Source organism: Melanerpes formicivorus, unplaced genomic scaffold (assembly GCF_026170545.1).
Source record: "Melanerpes formicivorus ecotype bairdi unplaced genomic scaffold, bMelFor1.0.p_v2 SCAF_51, whole genome shotgun sequence".
Taxonomy (NCBI): domain Eukaryota; kingdom Metazoa; phylum Chordata; class Aves; order Piciformes; family Picidae; genus Melanerpes; species Melanerpes formicivorus.
In genome coordinates this window covers 3,169,005-3,193,740 of record NW_027142403.1, presented here as the reverse complement: position 1 = coordinate 3,193,740, position 24,736 = coordinate 3,169,005, and the positions used below count along the sequence as shown (strand labels likewise).

The window sequence follows — 24,736 nt, the reverse complement described above, 5'->3', positions numbered from 1 at the left end:
ACAGATGGAGGACAAGTGCACACATCCACTATTTAACTAATTTGGTATCCTTCTATGATGAGGTCACTTGCATAGTGGATGAAGGGAAGGGAGGGGATTTTACCACTCACTGCAAAAAGACTTCTTCCTTATGTCCAACCTAAATATAACTTGCTCCAGTTTAAAGCCATTACCCCTCATTGGCTGCCTAGGCTGCAAGTGCACATTGTTGGCTGATGTCCAGCCTCTCATCCACCAGCGTCCCCAAGTCCCTTTCTGTAGGGCTGCTCTCAATGTCACCATCTCTTATCCTGTGCTGATATTGAAGATACTGGCCTGTGAATTTAGTATTTGCTGTGATGTTAAGTGCAGAGTCTGTGATGTGCTTGCCATAGTTCCCACCTGTAACAAAGGCAGATGTCAAGGTATCTGGAAAGCAGGTAATACTGAACCAGCAAAAAAGCAGCTGAAGATTGTGCTGCCAAAACTGTTCAGAGTTAGTGTTTCTAAGCGGTAGTGAAGGATGTTTGCATCTGTTTTCTTTCGTCTAGTTCTCTCCCTGCACTGTAATAAAATTGGAGTAGATAGCAAATAAAATTCTTGGAAAAAATCTCTTCCTCATGCTACAGTCCAGCCTGTGAGCTGTACCAAGTTCAAGACAATTTATAACTGTCTGATTGCTGATCTTGAATCAAGTTTATGGTCATGAGTCAATTTCTAGCAGGGAAGCAATGGCAGCTGTCATTACTTAAACCCTTTGTTGCTTGCCTCAGCAGAACAGCTGCTGGTGGGTAAGGCACAGATCCTCAACTATTGTCCTAGACCCCAAAGACACCTAACCAGGGGAGGTCAGAAATACATGGCAGAAATGTGCTCTGTTATGTGGGTAGGAGTTTCTCCAAGACCACCTCAGATTTTCCACAAGTCCCAGATTTACTCAGAAAGGGTAAAATCAAGATAAAGGAGGAAAGGGTATTTCCTTTCAAGGCCATGATCTGTATTTATTCATTTATTATAGCAGTACAGCAGAAGGCCAATAGCAAACTTCATTGCTCTCTGCAACTCCCTGAAAGGAGGTTGTAGTGAGGTGGGGGTCGGTCTCTTCTCTCTAGCGTCAAGTGATGGAAGAAGAGGAAACAGCCTGAAATTGTACCAGGGGATGTTTAGACTGGATATTGGGAAAAAAAAATCCAGGCACTGGAACAGGCTGCCCAGGGAGGTGGGGGAGGTGTTCAAAAAATGTGCAGGTGTGGCACTTTGGGACATGATTTAATGGCCATGGTGGTGTAAGGCTGACAGTTGGACTCCATGATCTTAGAAGTCTTTTCCAGTTGAAACAACTCTATGATTCCATGAATAACATGATCACAGGAGAGATATAGTGAAAGCATGGAAACAGACACCATCAATGCAAAATCATGGTGAAACTAGAAGGAGAAAAGCTTGACCATGAGAATTGTAGAGAAGAAGTTGTAGGAGAGTACTATAATACCCAGGTTATACTACCCTGGCTTGGAGCAATAAGATGAGACCCACAGAAGGCCATCTTAGATGCTTTACAAAGCCATGTTCCCTGTCTCCCAAATGAAAACAGAAGCAAGGTTGAGGAGGAAAAAACCCCCTTGTGATCTTGCCTGAGTAGAAAGCAGTTGATGCCAATCTGGTTCACCACTGTACATAGCTGTGGTATCTGCTAGATTTCAGTGGAAAACAAAAGCACTTAATTTTATATGATCTGTGTAATTGTGTCAGTGTTTTTGCTGATGAATGTATCTATTTCCAAGTAAAGAATTTTTCACTTTAAGATGGGTCTGAAGCAAAGCCAGAGTCTTAAGTAACTTCAAACTTTCAAGTATGTTGAGCAATGTCTTTATGTCTTATGCACAGCCTCGACAACCACGGAACGCTAAAAGTTCAGTTCTGGGGATAGATTTGTGTCAAAGGCCCATTTTGTTTAGCTTGCTGAGGGTTTCTTTGCTTTGGGGTTTTCTCCTCACCTTTCTCTTTTGTGATCTGTGATCACACCTCCTTTTTTGCAGCCACACTCCATTGTTAGCTTATTCCTTGTGTTCTCATATCTCTGTTTCCATTGGTAAAGTATTAAGACCTCATGACCCAGATTAAAAAATTCTGTCAGCGCTATCATTTGGCTCTGCTTCACTTGGCAAATCCTCTGCTTTTCAAGGATGCTCTATGCTGTACTGGCTTCTTTTCTTTGCAAAGTTATTTGTGGAGCTTTCTCCAAACTCTTGAAATTTGCTGGTATTAAATTATCCTAGTCATCTCATTGCCTAAGACAGAGGAACTAGCATTTATTTTAAGAAATTACATAATGGCATACTCTTCAGGTGGCTTCATACCTCTCTTTCACTGTGCTTCAGTTCTTGTCATTCCTCTCATTTTTCCCTCAGACAGAACCATCCTTTGGTTTTCACTTCTGTCTTACTCTGTGTTCTCTGCAGCTTGGGCTTACCTTTTTTTGAACTTATCTTTTTTAGGACCAGGTTCTGCAGCATGGTGACTTGTCTGGCTCAAGCAAGGCCTGGAGAATTTGATCTTTCATGTAAACTAAAGCTCACATCCTGTGGTTTTAACACACTGGAATTAATCTCTTTTGCATGGCTTTAACACTAAGCTCAGACTTGTGCAGGATATAAAAGAGCATAGGGGGAAAGCTCTCATTAAAGTAGTGAGATAATGGATGTTGTGAAGCTGATATACAGGTAGGAAATCTAGGATTGATTCTTACAGCAAAGATTTTATATACTATTCTTAAATGAAGACAACCTAATGCAGAGTGTGTCTTCATTCCTCATGTGATTAGGTCAGTTAGATGTTTATGTCTGGGAAAGTAGGAACAGAATATGCAGTGCCTCATCTGTTCCTGTGTATCTTGGCACACTCTTTGAATAATTCCCTCTAAGCCATGGTCCATTTTTTCCAGTCTTCCTTACAGGGATGCATCAGCTAAGCTAAAATCCTGAAAAGTGGTTAGATGACTGATTCTTTTCTTAAGACAGCTCCATTGATTGTGACCAAAGTTCAAAGGCAGGGCCATAGATTTCAGTGGATGAAACTGAAATCGATGCTATTCAGATATGGAGCTCAGAAAGACAGAGCCAAACTTTCTGGCTTTGACCCACAGGCACTTGTGAATGTCTTTCATTTTCAGCCTGGGGCAGTCCTGCTGCCTTTTCTAAGCTTCTTGTTGCATATGTCCAGATAACTACAGAGCACCAGGTACTACATACCAGCACACTGAAATAGTGATGAATAAGGTAGCAGCACTCTGTGTCAACTGCTGTGTCTTGAAAAGTGAATTTAGGCAGAAGCAATGTTTTATGTTTGATAATGTGTTATTAGCAGAACTCCTCCTGCCTACGGTTCACGCCAACAACTCCGGCACAAAGTGCCACTACCAGCAATGTTCATACTCACTGCTTGCAAACAGTACTGTGGCCTTAAAGATGCAGGTCAGTACAGTAACATATGTTGCTGGTGTGATAAATGTGGGCTTGAAATAAAGTTTAGAACCAGAAAAGGATTCAATGGCTGTAAGTCAAGGGTCAAGTCTAAGTAAGCTTTCCTAAGAGCCAGCTGGTCTTCCGCCAGGTCCTCTGCTTTATCCCCAGACTGGTTTCCCTTCAGCTGTGTTGGCATCTATCTGCTTAGGTGATGCCATGACTCCCTGCCAGGCTTAACTACTATTTCAGAATCCTGAACACTGGATTGGAAGAGTCTTTCTTGATTTTACAGGAAATATGCTTTCAATGTGGTTGTGGGTTTGCTATTGCTTCTTTCGTCAGTGCTGTATTGCTGTCTTATAGTATTTGGTGTCCTGTAAAACTTATCCCCGTTCCCATTAAACACGAATCTCATCATTCACTTAAAACCACATTTCCAGGCTCAAAATTATTGAGCAGTAATTGAGAAGTGTAATTTGAAGCACTTGAAAAATACTGAAAGTGAAAAATGTTGGAAGTGCTTATATACTGCAAACTGAGAAAACAGGATATAGGAATAAAACCAAAGCTCTCTTCTGTTCTATCAAACCCCATGGGTTTTTAAAATTGATTTATTAAAGTTGTGATTAGGAGGAAGAGCAATCAGGTCCTCTTCAGCTGTTCGGGGTCCATAGGATTTTCACACAATTATTTGTGTTGTTCTCTTACTCAGACTTCTCTTCAAGAGGAGTGGATCAAATGGATAACATGGGTTTGGCTTAGCACAAGCTGTCACTGAATTTCAGATTAAAGGAGACCTACAAAGGGAGTCACTGTTGGTATTTCTCTGCTCCCGCTAGTCCGCTCGTTTTTTTTCTCCTTTACAATTTTATATAGAATAGAATAGAATAGAATAGAATAGAATAGAATAGAATAGAATAGAATAGAATAGAATAGAATAGAATAGAATAGAATAGAAAGAATAGAATAGACCAGGTTGGAAGAGACCTTCAAGATCATTGTGTCCAACCCATTAACCAATCCAACCCACCTAAACAACTAACCCATGGCACCAAGCACCCGACTTAGAAAAGCTCAAAAGGTTCCTCTTGTCATTGTTTTTGAGTTGATTTTTTGTTGTTATTGTTGTTGTTATCAAGGTTTGTCTCATTTCCCTTCACAAACACAGATGTGACTCTGCCCTAGCTGATCTGAGACAATCACTGACCATGCTTACAGCATGCCATCTGCAGCCCCTGGCTGGGGCAATGCTCGGCATTTACCTGAGTGCTTTTCTCTCAAATGTTTGAATTCACTCCATACTGGTTCCATTTGTTAAGTAACTCAGACTTTATTTCCTGATGCTCTATTTATTTTAAAAAAATAAATAAATAGAATAATAAGGGTTTCTTTAAGATGTTAGGCTTCTATAGGACTTCAGCAATGGATAGGGTCTGTGTTGGCTCTCAGATTAGGGATGACTTTTACTCCACATAGTGCAAGTGTGCGTGAGGTGCTTCTGTGGCATGGAACATGTGACAGTTAATAAGTTCTGTGGAGTCCCTGTCCTGGGCACCTGTGCTCAGTTGTACTTGATCTGAACAGGCACAACACTTTTCATTTCCTTGCAATGGCATCTGGTTTGTGTTAGTAGGAGGGATAGGTGAATCAGCATTTGTTGAGCAGGTTGAAAGTGTCTCTTTTCCAGAATGGGTTTAGGAAAGTGAAAGCAGGTTGATCAGGTTTTGAAGCCAGTGAACTGTTGCAAGGCAGGCTTGGTATCATCCTTGCTTTGTGCTGAGGAATTTGGGCTGTAACTGTACCAGCTTTGGAGCAATGTTTTCCCACACACAAACATTATCTAAATATTAGAAGTGGATGCTGCAACTTAGATAAAAACTAAGTTCTCTTCCTAGCTTTGCTGGTTAGCTGTCCTAGGACTTTACAGGAACCACTCTTTCTATGCCTGTGTTCTACTGCCTCTCTTTTTTGGTCTACATCCCACTTCTGTCTTCCCCTAAAATACATTCTGCTTCCCACCCACAACTTTCCTTATCTGAAAATTATCTGAAGAGGAGCCCTGTGAAATGTATCCTACACAGATGCACTGCTAGGGTGGAGCTGGGAATAGAGCATAGGTGGAAAGAAATGATTGGAACAGGGATGAGGGAGAAAGGTGGCATAAAGGATGATATGACAATGCATCTCCAGTGGACAAGAGAGCAGAATTGCTCTTTTACGTGGTGCTGTTAACTTAGACATGTTTAAGCTCATCTTGGACTGTCCCTTCAGAGGCCATGGTGTGTGCACAGAATTGAGAGCAGCCTAAGTAGTCAAGATAAAGTTGTGTGGAAGATGAGTGTCCACCTAGAGCAGATGTTTCCAGAAAAGACCCTTCTATGCCTAACTATAGTGTCTGGCCTTTTCCATCAACTCCCTGGTGTAAGCGTCTTCTGCTCTGGTGCTCTGCTGTTTGGAGCTATGTTGGCCTGAGTTGCTTGTCCACCAGAGTTAGCTAACAAGGTTCTCCGTCTTCCCCAAGCCTCTTGATTTCCCTTTCCCATTGTTACTTACATGGCTTAGCAACTGGCTCTCTCAGGAACTCCCTAGTCACCATCATGGTGTCTGAGAGTGGCAGAGGTTTTCTTTGTGTGGAGATTAATAAGAGAGTGTAAGTAAACCCAAGGAAGAGCAACGTTTCAGCCATGCAAGACCTATTATTCTTTTATTGAGCAAGTGTAACTTTAATACTCACACTTGAGGATATGCTAGTCCCAGATGCATCCCAGATGCTAGGAACATGGAAACTAGCTGGCTGACACCACTGTTTCCTGTGAAGCTTTACAGCATTAAATTGACCCACTGGGTCATCATAGCCATTGAGCCAGCACTGCAGAAGGCACTGTTAAGTTTACCATTGACTTCATCAGCTAAGGAACTGACCCCTAAATTCTGGTTTGTTCAAAACTGAAGATCCTACCTCAGATCTTCCTGGATGAGATCAATAGACTGTCTTGTTGAATTACAGCTGCACAAGTGCTGTGCAATCTTGAAACACATTCCTTTACAGGGAACGAGATCCAGAAGCTGGAAGAACCTAAGTCATTAGCTTTATTTGTCTACTTTAAGCCAAGAATATATTCCCAAGAGCACCCATACTGGAAACCCAGTCCACCTGAAAAGTAGACTTCTGACAAGTACACATTTACTGTAGCCTGACCTACTCCAGAGCAGAGTTCCTGGCGTTACTTAAAAACAGTATAAAAGACTCTCAGTTGGATTAGGCTTCTGTTTTTATTGATGGATCTACTCTCATTTTGATCAGGTAGTGATGTCATCCAGTGTTGTAAATGCCTGGAATTCCTCTACACGTGCAGACCAAATACAAAGCAGAAGAGAGGGAAGTCTGGTGGATGTTGGAAAACTTACAGCCTGTTTCCACCTCATTTGGAGTGAGAGTGTTGGGAAGCAATGAATAGGAAGCTGCTATCTGCAAGGAAGTTGCGTGTGTTCGGAAGGGCTACACAGACAGATACAGAAGGTAACTGTGCATATGCCTTAGACTTGTGCATCATAAACATGTATGTCATAAGCAGCTTTGCTGGGGGGGCAGGGGGGTGGGTGGGATACAGCTGCCAGTGCAGCTTGAAGGAATACCCCAAAACTGATGTTGCAAGCACATGGGCTGGCAATTCATTTATTAGCTCCAGAGGGAAAGAATTATATCTTCAGCAGACAGCTGATGAGGCTTGGTACCTGGGTTTTGTGAGCCTAATTACCCTTCTCATATAATCACTGACCTTACTCCCACCCTGTCTGTCCCCAAGCTGTGCAAGTGGGGTACAGCCAATCTTTTTAGACATTTTCAAACGGGCAGTCGTACTCTGTCATCCTGCAGACAATGAACTTCCACTGACGATCCCTGCATGAAAGAGAGAAGGGAAAAATATCAGCCAGAAGCACAGAGGATAATGCAGAACAGGTAAGAACAACATTACACCAGGAGCTGTGGCAACAAAACCATGTCTGCCATTAGCTGACTTTCCTCTTCCTGAGTTGTGTTTTTGTGGGCTGGAAGGAGATTAAATATGTCTGATAGTTATAATTTCTCCACACTCCCTTACCAGGTAAGAAAATTATCTCTCTGGAAAATTAGCTCTCTGACTATCCTTCAGAAGACAATGATAATTGGTGGTGATTGGTCCTAAATTGACTTTGAATTAGTGACCAAGAGGAAAAGGATGGTCCTGTCAAAATTTATTGTCATGTGATTTGTTTTTTCCTCTTTCCACTACTAGGTCTTCTAGCTTGTGTTATTTATTAAGGATGTGAAGGAATCAGTAGGGAGAGAAATTAAATGTACATCTTACTCTGGATCTCCCCAAGTCACACATGAGGCAGGACAGTATTTATGAGTGTAAGGAGAATTTATGCTCTTCCTGGTTTGTGAGGAAGGGGCTGTCTGCATTCTCTCTCAGGAGAGCAATATGTTACCTATAACACCCTTGAGCAGGATGCGTGGCTGGAGCAGCAGAGACCAGTGATTTAGTGTCCAGTAGCTGCAACAGGCTGCAAATTTCCCCCTTGGCTTATTATGTGTTAAATTTTCCCTTGACAAAAAGGCATGAGCTCAGAGCATGGAGTACTGTCCTGCTGTGGAGCAAATGTTCAGTTTAGGCTGCTTGGTACTGGCCCACAGGGGCTTAGATCTAATGTACAGTTCTTGTAGATGTCAGCTGTCATTTACATTTACTAGTAGAGTGTTGTACTTGGAGATGTGTCCTGAAAGTCTGGATTCCACTAATATTGATCTCCTAAACCTGAGGTATGGGGCAGGCAATGCTGCTGGAAGGACTCACAATAGGAGCTTGGAAGTGGGTATGTCTCATATGCAGCAGCAAGTTTGCCTTTAGTTATCTAGTTTATTTTTTGTTTTCTTTAGGCCTTACCTACATGCACTGAAATTGTAATTTCTTTGTAAAACTATTACCAGAGGTTAGTGGAACTCAAGATTCATTTTCAGGTTGATTTTAGGATGGCCTCGTTTGGGCTATGTGCATGCTCTTCAAAGACAGCTGCTACTCTTTTGGTCACTGGGCTACCCAGAGAGACCAACAGCAAAACAAAAATACTCCTATGTGGGTTATCATAATTATTAGGGTCAAAATGAAGGTCTTCTAAAGCAGCACTTGTTGTCAGGGAGACTTTTAGCTCTAAAGACGAGGTCAACTCATTTTTCTAAACCAGTATACTTCAAAGTCAGGTTCTTTAAAACACATGCATTTCAATTACCTGAATTAATGACAGGCTTGAAAATATTAGAACAGAATTATTGCTGAAGTTGTAATTGCCACTTGAACTTGAGGTCATTTTAGCATATGTGCACGTGGCTAAAGCCAATAGGTTTATGCCTCTAATGTCTTAATTTTTTGTTTTGCATTAGTTGTGTTTAAGTGAAGTATAAACATTCAGCCTTTCACGATGCAGGCAAGTGCTTCCTACCATTGGTGCTGTGTGTTTCATACAGTAGTTATCAGCCTGTTGCAATTCATAGACCCTTTACAAGTTTTACAGTGAGAGTGTAGGTCCCATCAGGAGTTGCTCTGTGTGGCATACTCTAGAATATAAATGGATGTACCTTCATAGATCCCTAATACCAGGTTATAGGACCCCTCCACATTCACAGAATCACAGAATGCCAGGTTGGAAGGCACCCCCAAGGGTCATCTAGTCCAATCTTTCCAGGTAACAGCATAGTAGAAATGATATGACCCAGCATTCTGTCCAGCTGTCTTAAAACTGTCCAGGGTAGGAGAATCCACTGCTTCCCTTGGGAGATTATTTGAAATTTGCCAGCAGGAGCAGGGAAGTCATTGTGCCCCTGTACTCTGCTTTGGTTAGGCTGCACCTTGAGTCCTGTGTCCAGTTCTGGGCCCCTCAGTTTAAGAAGGACATCGAAACACTTGAACATGTCCAGAGAAGGGCAACAAGGCTGGGGAGAGGCCTTGAACACAAGCCCTATGAGGAGAGGCTGAGGGAGCTGGGGTTGTTTAGCCTGGAGAAGAGAAGGCTCAGGGGTGACCTCATTGCCCTCTACAACTACCTGAAAGGTGGTTGTAGCCGGGAAGGGGTTGGTCTCTTCTCTCAGGCAACCAGCACCAGAACAAGAGGACACAGTCTCAAGCTGCACCAGGGGAGGTTTAGACTCAAGGTGAGGAGGAAGTTCTTCACCGAGCGAGTCATTCGTCATTGGAATGTGCTGCCCAGGGAGGTGGTGGAGTCACCGTCCCTGGAGGTGTTCAAGAGGGGATTGGACGTGGCACTTGGTGCCATGGTCTAGTCATGGGGTCTGTGTTGATAGGTTGGACTCGATGATCCTTGAGGTCCTTTCCAACCTTAGTTATACTGTGATACTGTGAAATTGTTAACTTGATGCTTTTTCCTTGGCTTGGGGAGCCAATAATGAATTATCACTTTTCCTTCCCAACTGTTATGTGCTGTCAGATTTGAATTTTTGATGCCTTAGGAAAGACATCTTTTCTCTTCAAATGTTACCCAATAATCTGTTTCAAATTCACTTAAAAAAGTCTATGAATTCCTATTCATATTAGGTTTGACAAAATCCTCTTTCTTTGGTCATATGAAACTTATTAGGGACCTAAAATGCTCTATAATTTAGGTCAGCTGAGCTCAGTAGATGTCCAGCTTGTCCAGGCCTTTCAAGTGTACTTACTGCTGGGGTTGTCTGGGTGTCAACCTGCATTTCAGTGACAACGTCTGAGCAGTTAAGCAATTAGTGGCTGTTCAGGTCATCCAAAGAAATGGATCACAGGAGTTTTGTAAAAGAAAGGAGTTTATGACAGTCTGCATATGTTGGTTTTATACTAAGCATCAGGGTAATCTGCAGCACTTATCAAACATGTCTGGTGATCCCCACCTCCCCGTCCAAGCAATGTGCTGCAGGTCAGGGTGCGAGTGCCCCAGGGGTGCTCTCTGGACATGAGACACCTATCCAACCAGACCACAACCCTGTAAGAAAGCTCCATGAGAGAGCCATGCCACCATCACTTAACGTGTTTCAGAGTTCAGGCTGAAGCTGTGCCCCAACCAGCTGTGAAAGACCATTTAAAATGCCAAACTTTGCTGACTTTTTTGAGTACACCACAGTGTGAACGTGAATCATGAACTGGGGCAGCAGGCACTTTTTTCACTTTGTACACCAGGCAGCACAAGTTGGGTTTAGGGGCCACAAAGCTCATTGGCACAGAAACATTTCCTATATTGCAATTCATAAAGTGTTCTCTATAGTTTTCACCTGCTACTACTGCAGATTCATCTCTGCTGTCACAGCAGTGGTAGGACAAAGATGGAGGTGGCTTCTTTTTCCAGGTGCTGTGTCCCATAACCTGTCGGGACTTGTATTCTTGATGTACATCCACATGTCACTGCCTCTGCTCTTGGCCAGTTTTCCCACTGCCACCCTATTATGAAGACTGTGTTAAGCCTTCAGCAGTCACAGATGCTCAGAGGCACCAGTTACCTCAGCTGCTCTGTTTTCCAGGCCATCCTTGTGATTCCTGACTTACAGAACATCTGATGAGGGCTGGAATCCAGCTGCAGGGGAGTGCATTGTCTGCATAATCTCCCCCACTCTTTGCCTCAGCCATGAAAAACAAAGATTAAGAATAGCAGTGGGGAATATTTCACAGAAAAAAAAACCCAAATGTACCAGGAACATAACAAAGACTTCCCTTGCAACCTTGTACATTCTTAATCTAAAGAGATAAATAAATACCTTTGAGTCAATTTACTGTGAAAGTTTCTCTCCCACTTGGAGGAACAATTTGCAGACATGGCTTCCATTTAAACAGGCTAGTACATTTTAGTCAGAAAACTATGGTTCTGGAGCTGCAGTAGTTTGACAATACATTATAATTTTGGGAGAAGTGTCCGTATTTTAGGTAATCTTTTAGCTGAGGGCTCCCTAGTGAGCTCCAGCAAGCTGAGAGCATCCCAGTGACAAAAGCACCGCAGCTCCTTTGAGGGTTATTAGAGACAGCTTGAAATGATGCTGTGTTTATACTCCCACTTCTCTCTCTTCTTTCTCCACTTCTCCTGGCAGTCATGGCAGTGATAGACTAGTGAGCACCCCTTGCCTTGCTGTCTGTGCTGCTTGATAACCAATGCTTTAATACACTGGACTGAGATGTCAGCAGAGAAATAGCTCACAGGTGATGTATTAGAGGTCAGCTTGAGAGGAAAGAATCAAGGTCCTTTTCCCACAATCAGGTTTCAGTGACTGCTCACAGTCTCCTTAAACCTGCTCTGTTAAGATCTCTGTAGTTCCAGGCAGGTCAGTGCTGTGGGGTTCATGTTAAGGACACATTTTAAAACTTTGCAATGCTGCAGAGTAAAGAGGGAGCAGAGTAAAGAGCAAGTATGAATCCATTTCTGTGACTGCAACTTCACTAGCCATAGGGCCTTACTCAAGAGGATTAGCAAATGCCAGGCAATGACCAGGACTGACCAAGAAAAAGTAGTTAACTCATTTTCTGGATCCATGTACAATGTTGGTACATTAGCACATGTACAATTAGTACAACGTACTTGTATCAGGTCCTGACAGGACCTCTAGTCTGTTAGAATTGTGTTGCATTGGATTGAGCACTTTACAGCATTCATGTTGCAGTTTGTATGGTCTTAGCCTTGTATGCTGGCAGATTGCCTGCTTCTCTGCAAAGAGAAGTGGGTTAAAATCAGACCCTTGTCACCTGAGAGGACAGGGTGTTCAGGCTGAGTTTCCATTGAGTTAGATGAAAGATGCTCCAACCAGAAATACATGACAAACAATACTGATGATCTGTGACAATTTATAGCAGCAGTGGTGTGGGCAAAATGTGAGCTCTATATCTTTTGCTACTCAGATGGACATGGTAGATGATCCCCTTGTGCATGAAGATGCCTTGTTCCTGATACACCACCCTGGACAATCAGCCACACACACCATTAACTCTGGTCCTCAGAAGTACCAGCCTGAGGCTGAGTACTGCATGAGATAATGTGTAGCCATGCAGTGTTTGGGGGAAGTAGAAATTAAGGCCTTGGTTGTTTTGGGGGTTTTTTCTAATGAAACAGATTAAAAGCATGAAAAGCAGATGAAAGGCAGATGAAAAGCAAACCTGTCCACAGCAGAGAAAGTTGTTGTTGCCCCGCGGATGTAATAGTCATAAGTGTACATCATCATGTCCATATCTTCTCCATAGTGTCCTGGATATTCTGTTGTTAACCTGTATGTGAGGGGGAAAAAAAAGAGGAGGATGGAATTTATCATTCTACAGAAAAGTCCAGTTGACTGAATGCAATTTCCCTGCTTCTTTGAAAGTTCTGACCAGCACTACAAGATACAGTCTCACCTTCAAGGTTGTCTTTCTCTTGTACACAACTAACTCAAGTGGCTATGTGAACAAATTTCAGTGACTGTTGGGAGCAAGCTGGAGTACTATATGTATACACATAGCATCATAGAATCATTTGGCTTGGAAGGAACTTGAAGATCATCTAGTTCCAGCTCCCCTGCTGCGGTCAGGGACACATTCCACTAGACCAAGATTGCTCAAGGCCTCATCCAACCTGGCCTTGAACACTTCCAGGGAGAGGGCACCCATGACCTCCCTGGGGAGCCTGTTGCAGCGTTTCACTGCCCTTACTGTAAAGCTATATCTGCAACGCCGGGATAAAAACAGCCTGAACAAGAATGTCAAGCTTGTCTACTGATGTCTTGATTGCAGGGATCTGCTTCAGCCTCTTGTGAGTCTGTTTTGTTTGCTGCTATAGAGAGCTGTGAGTGTTGCCAAGTCAAACAAGTATAAGCATTTATCCATTTATGCATTATATTAAGTAAATACAGCAATTAATCCATTCCTCTTTGTTGTTTCCACTCTCCAGCAAGTTTAAAATATGGGCCTGGACAATATTTTTGTGGTGTGTTTATCTGAGAAGCTCAAAGTACTTCTGCATTTTTAAATCAAATTATGGTTACTGCTTTCCTGGGAACAGGCAATATAATTCTGTACTGGTTTTACAGACAATGTCCAGATGCCAGAAGGGACTGGGATCTTGACCAGTACTTGAGACGACATTATGTTAGAGGTCAGGAATGGAACGCTGGCACTCAGTCTTTCCTTGTATTACACCATTTCATGTAGGAGCCACTAATGGAGTTGTGTCAGCTGCACTGTCAGGGAGCCTGCCTGTGTGGAAATGAGCAGCTCATCTCTTGGTGAGGCTAGCAGGGTTAAAATGGCTTTACTGAAATCCCAGCAACAGTTTCTCTGACTTTATTCAGTCCAGCAGCAGCATTAGAATGATTCCTGAAGGTGATCCTAGCACATCCCAGATGAGCACTCCTGTGCATGCTTACATTTTGTTAAATTGCTGGGGTTTGAACATGAACTTAAATAACATCCTTAACAGGAATTATTGGGATGGTTTGAAACTTTTTTAAATTAAATGCTTTGGGGGGGGGGGGGGGGGGGGGGGGGTGTCTTTGGAACCCAAACCAGTAACTATTGGAGTACCCAGAGACTAAAACTTAACTGAAAACTGAGGGACCTTAGCTTTTATAGACTCTGGAATATTTGGCTACTCTCAAATTAGAAGAATTTGCTGTAACAAACCAAACCAACCCCCCCCCCCCCACAGAACAAGCAAACAAACAAATCTGAAACTACCACCACTCTCTATATTTCAAATGTATTTTTGATCACTTTGTTTATACTTATGCTGTTTACATCTTCTTTGTAAAGCAGATGGGACTTAATTTCAGGTCATCTTTCAGCTTTTGTAAGTGAAAGAAAAACACTGTTCAGTTGGAACATTGTTCCTAGGAAATCACTAATGGGACTGAGTGTAAAACTCAGCATGGCCTTATAAGATCCTGAAGTCTCTACAGTCAGCTTCTTTAAACACATCTTGCTCTCACACCTCCTGTCCTTCGGTCAAGGCAATCATCAAACAGATGAAACACCCATCCCCAAGTGTGTTTGGGAAGCAGAGATCAGGCCTGATCAGTGCCTGCTGTCAGAGCTCTGACCAAGGACCCACAAATCTGCAAAGCCCTTGCAGTGCTGTGCCATTGACAAGGAATGAGTAGCAATATTTTACAGGTCATGCAGACAGACACTAATGACCAGAAGAAACAGGAGAATCCACGTACACCAGCAATTGTCAGGATGAATAAAGAGATAGAGTCATCAATATGCTCTTCAAGTGGGAAAAGCAGAGCCACAATTTTCAGCTTCCACAAACAATCCAAAATGAGACCACTCTGGATTTTAAGGGAACTGGCTCTGACACAGACAGAGAAAGTAAATGCAAATACTACAAAAAAAGCTGCTTCTCATGGCATCACACCTGTTAGCTGGTGGGTTTTCCTACACTGAAGTTCATCACCTGAATGTGTTTCTGTCAAACCATGGCAAACCTAATTTATTTGTTATTTTATTTGCAGCCTGACATCATAATTTCTGCTTTCAGGATATCTCCCCTTGTGCTCCCAAGTGTATATTTATTTGCCACTGTCAGACAGTTTACAGCTCTGGTTTGACTACTTTTATACTTACAGAACTTACAATTTGAATCTGTAGTGCACATTTAGAGTCTCATAGAAGAACCTTAACCTGAATATAAGCTGGTCCCTTGGTATAGCCAACTTGCTGAAAGCCCTCCAATCTGCAAAGAGCTGCTTTTGAGGCCCTGCACTCCATGCCCAGAGCTGTGATGAGAGCTCCAGCATACTTCACAATGGCTGACCTCTGCTACCTGATTTGTATTTTATCCATTGTCTTTACATTGAAATCCAGACCTTGAGGAAGACTTTTTGCATGGCTACAAAATCAGTGACGCCATGAATCTAAATGTGAGAACCAGTCAGCATTTTTGGTTCCAGAGACAGAGGCCAAGCAGGGGATATATATATATATAAAACAGCAAAATAAGCACCACCAGAGAATGTTTCTGGACACTCTAAGTTGATTGCCTAGATGTGAAAATTATTAGAACAATCCCTGTAACAGCTTTAGTCCAGACCAAATGGGACAGACCCAGAGTTTGTGAACTATAACATGGTTGGTACCATTCCCAACAGGCAGAATGTGGACACTGTTTTGGAGGGTGGGAAGGTTTAATGGTGTGGCTGCTCCTTCAGCTAGAGGAGACTCCCAGTATTTAGTTTACTAATTGGAAGCCTGACTGTCTGATATCACAACCTTGAAGATTCTTGGATCATAGCAGGTTTTAAAAATGTGCCGTGGAGACCAGCTCTGGCATCAGGATTTCATTTCACATTCCTCTATCAACTTCAGATTTTGGGGCTTCTTTGAGGTAAGAGTAGTAGAAAACACCAAGACATGTGTTTATATATGTCCTGCCAAATGTGTTTCATAACATCCCTTTGGCATTCAGCAAGGAAAATACTCTGTAATCTTGACCAGCATTATGTGCTGGGCAGATGCCTCTGTGTAAAACACAAGGCTGTAAAGTCATTTTCAGCTCTACTCAGAGACAGAACTGAGAATCAGTTCTTTAAACTTGTTTCATGAGCCTTTTAGTTGAAAAGTGAATTTGATGACAAGCTCCTGAATTACTGTTAAGAGCCTCACAGACCTTTTGCAGAAGTAGGCAGTGTTTTTCTGAAGTGAATGGATGCAGTAGGGAGCCTTCATTTAGCTTCCCTCTCTTTTCTTTCTGCCTGCTGTCATCTCCCTCTATCAAGCTCTCCATATTACCATACAGCCTCTTAAGGCTCCTCCACTAAGGAATATTAGGAAAGTAAATATATGCAATTACTGGAAGTAAATTATTTGAGGGCTTGAGCTTCTCTGAAGTGTGTCTTGTTCCATAGGCAGATGCCTACTGACTGCTTTTGTTCTGGAAAGAAAAATTATAAACAGTGCTATGAGAGCAATGCTCAAGTTTGCTTGGGTCTGTGTGGTCTGTCTGTCTAATTGAGTTCTCTTTGATGTTTGCTCTACTCATTTATGAGGCTGTTCCCTTAAGCTTGTGCATCTCAAGGTCATCTGGGTTGCACTGTATCCTCAGAAGGAAATGCGGTGGTCCCTATAGCGAAGCTCTGTGGTGTGACCCAGCACTTCTCTGTTAACCCTGCTTTTGGAATCCTGGGGGTGAATGACACAATGGACAGCTGTACTGAGAGATGTTCCAGTGTGTAACACATAGGGATACTCAGTATGTGGATTTCTCATCATAGAGGGGAAAATGATCACCAAACTCATCTGTTAAGGGTAGTCTCAAAGTGGTCTGCCTGGCAAAGGACAGAGGTTCCCTCATCAATTTTTGAGGCTCAGCATGTAACCTCATTATCAAGTGCTTTGCTCAAAATATTCAGTGTTTTACTCTCCAATGCATATCAGTTGTGAATGACCTATCAGTGCCCTGATTTATTTAGAGAGGTGGTAACACTTGTAAGCCCCCTGTGGCAATGTTTGGTTTATACCTGAGAGGAGCTATGAAACAAGCAAGAGAGACTTTTTGCCCTAGTAGGTGTGTATACCCATGGAAGTCTGGACCCCCAAGAAGTCCAAGCCCAAGGGCAAGACCTATTTGGGAAGAGTCATCCACAGTAAGCCCTGTAAGCACTTCTGGCATTCATCTCTTAGAAAAACTAGGCTAGGAGAGCAGTGAGAAGGTTAGGAATTCCTAAGTGCTGAGACAAAGTTGCTGCTGCCCTTGGGGTTGACCTAAGGTCTCTAGAACCATGCAATGGTGCTGTGGTGCCTGAGAGGGTGCATGAGGGAAGGCCCTAGAAGAGAGGTTTCAAAGCAACTGTGAGAAGACTTGTGTCATACTTATCATGGGACCTAGGCACTGAGTAATTTGGCGCCAACTGAACTCTAAGGAGGCATAGGATCTGTGTAGGGACTACCAGGGTGCAGTTAGTGGGATTGTTTACTAAACCCAAGTGTGCCCAAAGGTGTTGAGTTTGGGGAAGGATTGTAGGAGAGAAAATAGTAATGTGAGACCTGATTTGAGAGGCTATTTCCAACCTAAACAGTTCTATGATTGCTTCTATGGCAGTCTTTTCAATCTCTATGATCCATTTGAAAGAATCAGTACAGAAAAGACAGGAATTCTGGTTCAGCTTTGCAAATCCAGGTCAATATCAAGTGTGTGATGTTTGAACATGAGCCTGGAGCACTAGTGGCATTGTCAAGAGAGGAGAAAACAGGTAATTCAATGTTAAAGCTTGTGAGGAGGGATACAAGTGGCTTGGCATGTGTGTGGGAGAGTGGGACAACCTGACAGAAGAAGGTATTTCCATAATGGAGATTTTAGTTGGTATGGAGTTGATGTGGGATAGTTTATCTCCTGCCTAGTTTGCATCACCCCACCCACCCCCATGTTTTTCTAATGTACTTTACTATAATCCTGTAAATCTTACTCTGTGTAGGAAGTGTATTGGAAAAAGGCATTATTTTTTTTAACAGGATTACTGTTGTTATTATTCTAGTCTGAAACTAGCAATGTTGTTTATTTTCCATGGTGAAGAATCACTATATAAGGGATTAACAGAAAACAGAGTTACTCATTTAGCACTGAGAAGAATGTTTTGTACCAATCTACAGTGATCCCTAAACACCCTTTAAACAACTGACTTCAGAAAGAGTTGTCATGGATCTATTTTTTTACCAGTAAGGAGATGGAGTCACACCAATGGTTTTATCAATATTGTAGAGCCAGCCCCTTAGAGAAGTATACAGGAACTGGGGGTATGCCTTGCTTTCAGATATCAAGCAGACAAATCAAGTGAGTCTTTTAACATCATAGAATCATACAATCAGCTGGAAAAGGCCTCCAGGAACATTAAGTCCAGCTGTCAACCTAACACTGCCATGGCCATTAAACCATGCCCCAAGTGCCACATCTACATTGCTTTTGAACATTCTGGGGGACAGTAACTCCACCACTTCCCCAGTATCCACAGTATCTTCTCCCAGTATCCACACAGAGCTCATGGTTTCCTGCTCCAGCTGTTGAATACACTTGTTCCCTACTACCCAGTGTGTTGTTTCAGAGTGCTTTATGCTTTTCACTTCTCATGCAGCTACATTGCTAACGAGATGAATGGCTTCTCTTTCACCTTCATTTTTCTCCCTGCTGAGGAACTCTACCTCTTACAATGCCACCGCCAAAAGAAGGAGCTGTTCCATTTCAAGAGGAAACCACTTGACTTTGACTTTCTGACCTTTGAGGACAAGGAGTGTCCCCTGAATGGCTTTACTATTTTGGGTGTTATTTACAAGTTACTTCAAGAATATGGCTTTCCTTAAAGGAGAATTTTGTTTCAGGAGCTGTGAGGCTGCATATTACATTCAGTGAACATGGGCCAGCTTTCCAATGTTAAGAAAATGTGTTTCTCCTAAGATGTCTTTGGAAGATGGTCCTGGAGATTGGACTGCAAGGTTATGTTTGTTGGGATGTTTGGAAAAAAAACCAAACCAAAGCAGTTAAACCCCTTTGTGGGTTTGTTGTTGGTTGTGGCTTTTTGTTTGGTTGTGGGTTTTTTGCTTGTTTTGGGGTTTGGTTTTTTTGTGTGGGTTTGTTTGTTGTTTGTTTGTTGTTTGTTTGGTTTGGATTTTTTGGGTTTTGTTTGTTTTTAAAGAAAGGAGGAGAATTAGGTCGTCCAGAATTGCATGTTTCTACCATAACTATTCTGATGTTGGCATAATCTCTGAGAAAACTGCAAAGGATCTCATCAGCTTTAATATGGCTTTGGTGGCATGTTGAGTCCAGAAAACAAGTAAGCTCTTTAAGTCCCATAACTCTTGGAAAATGTAATTGTTATCTGGACAATGTCACCCTGACAGAGAGCAGCCACAGCTCCAGACAGACCTTCTGCGACTTGGACTGCTGGTTGTTTGGAGAGGAGAAACAGTCATAAACAATCTGTGCAGACTTGGGGCTGCTCTGTGAAATGTTTTTGCTTTGGAGAGTATGGTGTCAAGCAATTTCCTAGCAAAGAGAAAAATTTGAGCTCTAATGGGACCACTTAATAACCCTGTCTCTCCAGCTTCTTCCTTTATGGTTTGGATCAGCTCACAGTTTATTTTACTGTGGTAGCAGTCCCTAGCCAGGTAAAATAATGAGAGCTTTTCTGCCTCCTGTGAGGAATGTTAATTATATTCAATATGGTAGAAATGTGCCGAATCCATGACAAGGCTTGGCATGGTAAGGAAGAAATCAAAGTAAAAAAAGTCATATATATATATATATATATATTTAAAAATAGCAAAACTCTAAGACTGGAAAAGATTCATGTATTTAGTTTCCATAGGCACCTACTGCACAGGTAAATTGGGAATTAATTGTGGAGAAGATGAAGTGTGAAACAGAACTGATAGGCTCTAAGAGTAAGAGTATAGATGCTACCAAGAAGTCTTTAAGCAAGTATTTGGCTTTAACCATGTTGTTAGTTCAATGCTTAAGTGTGGGTTTTAGTGAGCATGAAGGGGTCATAAATTAGTATTCCAGTAACTATTACTAGGATTCAATCACAGAAATGCCCCAGCTGTAAAAACAGGGCTAAATTCTAATAAACTGCTTGCATGGCTCATGTACATGGGAAAACCTCTCTTTCTTCAGCATAAAGAAGATCACCTCTCTTCAGGAGGGGTGTAGTCCTGAAGAAGGGCTGAGAGAAACCACACATAAGGATCAACTGTCTTGCTACTTTTGTATTTATCAGAGAGATCCGTAGTTACCAGAGAGCTCTGTAGAGAGACAGCTGGAAGAGGAAGGGATCAAATACCCAAGATGAGAGCTAATTTAAAACAGAGAGGTGTGCTGCACTTTGATATTGTCTGTTTTCTAACAAAGGCCTTTCTGCCTATCTTTGGTTTCATAAGGAAGGATTCGTTGCACACTGAAGTTCAAGGCTGCAGAGAAATTCTGCAATGGAGATTATCTTTGACTATAGATTTTTCTGTGTGTCATGCATGATCCATGAGGCATGACAGCCATTGCATATTTTCCTGGTGTTACTTTTCCATGTGGTCATATACACTAATAGATGGCTTCACGTGGAATTAAGCTGCTTCAATCAGGGAAGAGGGGTCAGCAGCATATTAATAGCTGTCTCTCCACAGACAGTTTACTGACAGCTAGTTTCTGGAACAGAACAAATACCATTATAGATTGGGGCAGAAACTCTAATAAATGATGATAGGCACACACATATTCATTGTGTCTTATATGCACATACATTTTGAGGTACTACATCTGGTAGCTCAGAACTGCTTTGTATATAGTTTGGGAAACACATTTTCCCTGACAAATGTATCTTAAATAGAGTGCAAGAAACAGACCAGAAGTGTGGTGTGTGAACAAGGTTCTGTGACAATAACTTGGAAATGCCAAAGGAAGTGAAGTTGAGAGTGAAATCACCTGCTCTTAGGGAATGGGAATGATATTTGCTGTACACTGGAGTTTAACAGTTCAGACAAGTCACATCTGTAGGGGTGAAACTGGTCCAAAGCACAGGGTTTCACACAACCACATTGCAGTTCATGTTGTTTATATGTCAGCATAACAACTAGCCCTCTTCCAGACAGTGTCTAGGCAGGGTAAAGGGAATAGAATAAACTAGAAAGGAAACCATTCCCAGAAGACAAGAGGCAGGAGGTCACTGTTTTGGAGAGGATTATTTCTCTTCATGGTATGGTCCCTCCAGCAGAGGAATCCTCCTATTTGGGATCACAAGAAAACTGATGCAAAGGGGCCTCAACAGGTCTCAAGTATAGCCATCTGTTCAAAGCAGAATCAACCACAAACTCTGATCAGGCTGCTCAGGGCTTTATCCAGTCAACTCTTTAAAACCAACCAAGGTTGGAGCCTCCACAGCCTCACTGATCAACTGTCTCACTGTCCTCATATCAAAAAAAAGGTTTTCTTTATACCTCTCAGGACTGCAGTCCTGCCCTCAAGTGTATCAGCTGTTCCACTCAGTTTGGTGTTGTATGCAAGCTTGGGTGGTGGTGTAGTCTGCCACCTCTTGAAGATCATTGATGAATCATAGAATCATGTGATGGTTCAGGTTGGAAGGGACCTCAAAGGTCATCTAGTTCCAGGTCCCCTGCCTTGGCAGGGACACCTCTTGCTAGACCAAATTGCTCAAGGCCTCATCCAGCCTGGCTTTGAATGCTGCCATGGCTGGAGTCTCAGGGTGCAGTCACAGTTCTTCGCCTGTGTTGGGCACCCAGGCAGGATATCATCCTTTGACCATCGCTCACCATTTTCTTATCCATCTAGTTGTGTCTCCATTCAGACAATAACATCCTAATTTGTACAAAGAGCTTATATCTACCTTGCTAACTCCAAGGGTAGAATGAGAGCTTGAGTGAAATCAGAATAAATATACTGTAAGGAGGCACTCCAAGAGAGTAAGGTCAAACAAGGCTCTCCTGTAGATGCAACCATCTTCCAGACGGAGAGTCGACAAGTAAGTCAAGACTGGCCAGTGGCTTGAACAGAACAAGCTGGGCACCAGGTGGAATGACAGTGCCTAGCAATACAGGGTATAAAACAGTTTTATAATCCCAGACAATGCACCAGAAGCTTCTCAGAAGCCAGATGACAGGCATTCCTAGAGGTTTTACAGCTCTCACCTCCAGAGGAATGTGAGCACGTGGGGTTTCTACCTGTTCCTAGTGGGAAAAATGCTGCACCTGCCATTGAAATGTTGCCTTTTCTGCATGGAAAGGCAGTAGCAGCTGAACTGCATAAGGAATTCTTTTCCAAGCACAAAAATGGAGAGGTGTCACTGTTGGAAATGGAAGGGCAGTGTAAGAGTCTGTGTGCAGCTGGGATGGAAAAGCAAGACATCAGTAAACCCAAACATTTACATTGGGATTTGCATTACTCTGAATGCAAATTTGCAGGGCAGAGGCAAAACTGTTTCCACTTGTCAAAATGACAGCTGAGGGAAGCAGAACTGTCAACAATAACAGAGTAGGTCAGAGAAGATTTCTGTTGTCTCTCTGAAAATGCATGCAATATTCAAGGTGTAAGAAAGCCTGGAAGAAGTGCTTAAAACTTAGAGTGAGATTTCCTCAGATGAAGAGCCTGGGAAGGTATGTCAATAAACCCTCAGGTAGAGAACATCTGTAGGCAGTAGAAAGAGAGCAGAGGAATGTTCAAAGACTGTTCCTGACACTTCAAATCTTTAAAAATAGTGGTAATAAAACATTTCTTTTCCTCATGGCTGCAAGGAGACTGAATGGTGCAAAGCAAGGCACTGCTGTTGTGTTTGCCAGTAGCCAGCCAGCAAGACCAAGCAACGGGTAAACAGTTTGTGTGCATCTCAATGGAAAGCTTATTTCTAAGATGAGATCTGGAAACAAAGCAGCAGATTTCCCCCTCCTGTTTTCTTCTTAAAAAAAAAATAAAATAAATAAAAAGCTGGCAGGTTATTGTTTACTCTTCTGTGAGAACAGATGGATTAACAGCCCTGGGGAGCAAAATCGTCAATTCTGTTACACAGAATGGACAGCAGCAATAAGAGCTTTTGTCAATAATAAATCATCTAATATCCAAGAGGAGTGGAACACCCTGAAAGTAGCCATATTAAGCATCTAGCAATCACTAAAAGTCAATAATTCCTATTTGAATATTATTTTAATCTCCATTCTCTCAACAACACAGGTTTCACAGTCTGCACCTTTTCCACCCCACCCACCCCATTTTCCCCCTTTTTCCCCTCAAACCCAGAGCACCTGGGCTCTGTTGGAGTCTCCTCCCACCACAGGTGTGGCCACTTTGCCCTTCCCACCCACTCCCCTATTTAATCCCCCACAGGAAGGGCAAAGCCCCCAGCTGAGCCCATCTGGGCTGAGGGATCCTCCTCTCATCTCTGGTGAGTGCCCCTGGTGCACACTGGGTGATGGTGGTGGTGACAACAAAGGCCGGGGGGCCTGGTGGCCCCCCGGTTGTTAGGGCAATGATTGATGGCTCCTCCAGTATTACAGAACTAACCAGCTTGGGAAAGACCTTCAAGATCATTGAGTCCTAACCTCCAGCCTAACCTTCCCTGGTGCAGCTTGAAACTGTTATGAGCCTGGAAATAACTTGGTTAGCCTCTTAAAGGTCTTATGAGGAACAGCTGAGGGGAGGTGTTCAAGAGGGGATTAGACATGGCACCGGTGCCATGGTTTAGTGGTCATGAGGTCTTGGGTGACAGGTTGGACTCAATGATTTTTGAGGTCTTTTTCCAACTTTATTGACTCTATGAACTAAGGTTGTTTAGCCTTCAGAAGAGGAGGCTGAGGGGAGATCTTAGCACCCTCTATGACTACCTCAAAGATGGTTGGAATGAGGTGGGGATCTGTCTTTTCTCACGTGCAGCAAGTGACAGGATGAGGAAATGGTCTCAAGTTGTGCCAGGGGAGGGTCAGGTTAGATATTAGGAAGAGTTTCTTCATAGAAAGGGTTATCAAGCCCTGAAACATGCTACCCAGGGAAGTGTTGGAGTCACCATCCCTGGAGTGATTTAAAAGATGCATGTGCTCAGGGGCATGGTTTAATGGTAGTGGTTTAGCTGTAGTGGGGGGATTATGAGCTCTAGGTGAGCAGCTGGACTTGATGATGTCAAAGGTCTCTTCTAAATTAAACAGTTCTGTGATTCTCTTCTGTGAGAAACACAGTTAACTTTTCCTGAGATGAGGGTTTTGTTGGGCTAAATGGCCAAAGACTGAGGGACTGCTGAGGAAAAAGAGCTAAGAGGTTTGGTTTCTGCTTGAACTCACCAGCATGAATAAGGGCACCTCCGGCTGTAGCGGCAGCAGTAGAATTGCCATTCACGGTCAAGCACAGATGGAAAATACTGGCTCTGGAAACCAGCCACCAGCCCATTGTTTGAGCAGGTTTGGTACCTAATAAAGAGGAGGAACAAAGGAAAACATGATGTTAGATTAGTTTCAAGCATTCCTTCAAAGAGAATTACAATATTTGATTCAGAGTGGAAGCGAAGGGTTTGAATTTGCATTGAGAAACACTGCAGGCACTTGCTGTGTACTGATTAACCACTTTGTATAAGCAGCCTGTAGTTCACTAATACTGTCTTAACATCTATGCTGCACTTGAAAATAAGTATTTAATCATTCCAGTATGCTAATTAGGCAAGGAGATTGTTCTGGTGTTGACATTCTCAGTGTTTAGGAATCGTGAGTCTGACTTGGAAATAGTACATTAATACTTCTATCTTTGACTCTTGGTATTTGAGGTTCACTGGTATAACTTTTTTT

At 42.6% G+C, this 24,736-nt stretch overlaps 1 protein-coding gene and 1 long non-coding RNA gene across 2 annotated transcripts in view; one reads left to right on the top strand and one right to left on the bottom strand.

Annotated features, from left to right (window-relative positions):
• Positions 1-6,697: 6,697 nt before the first annotated feature.
• The window catches only part of DPT (dermatopontin), a 28,167-nt gene continuing 10,128 nt past the window's right edge, over positions 6,698-24,736 (bottom strand). Inside the window, exons 2-4 of the mRNA XM_068160646.1 lie at positions 24,239-24,364; positions 12,602-12,709; positions 6,698-7,344 (exon numbers count right to left, since the gene is read on the bottom strand). Coding sequence (XP_068016747.1) covers positions 7,278-7,344; positions 12,602-12,709; positions 24,239-24,364 — 301 coding nt within the window. The 3' untranslated portion in view covers positions 6,698-7,277. The remainder of the gene's footprint in view (positions 7,345-12,601; positions 12,710-24,238; positions 24,365-24,736) is intronic.
• Positions 7,319-24,736, top strand: part of LOC137452312 (uncharacterized) — a 152,409-nt gene continuing 134,991 nt past the window's right edge. The window contains exon 1 of the long non-coding RNA XR_010990036.1: positions 7,319-7,404. This is a non-coding gene — a long non-coding RNA (uncharacterized lncRNA). The remainder of the gene's footprint in view (positions 7,405-24,736) is intronic.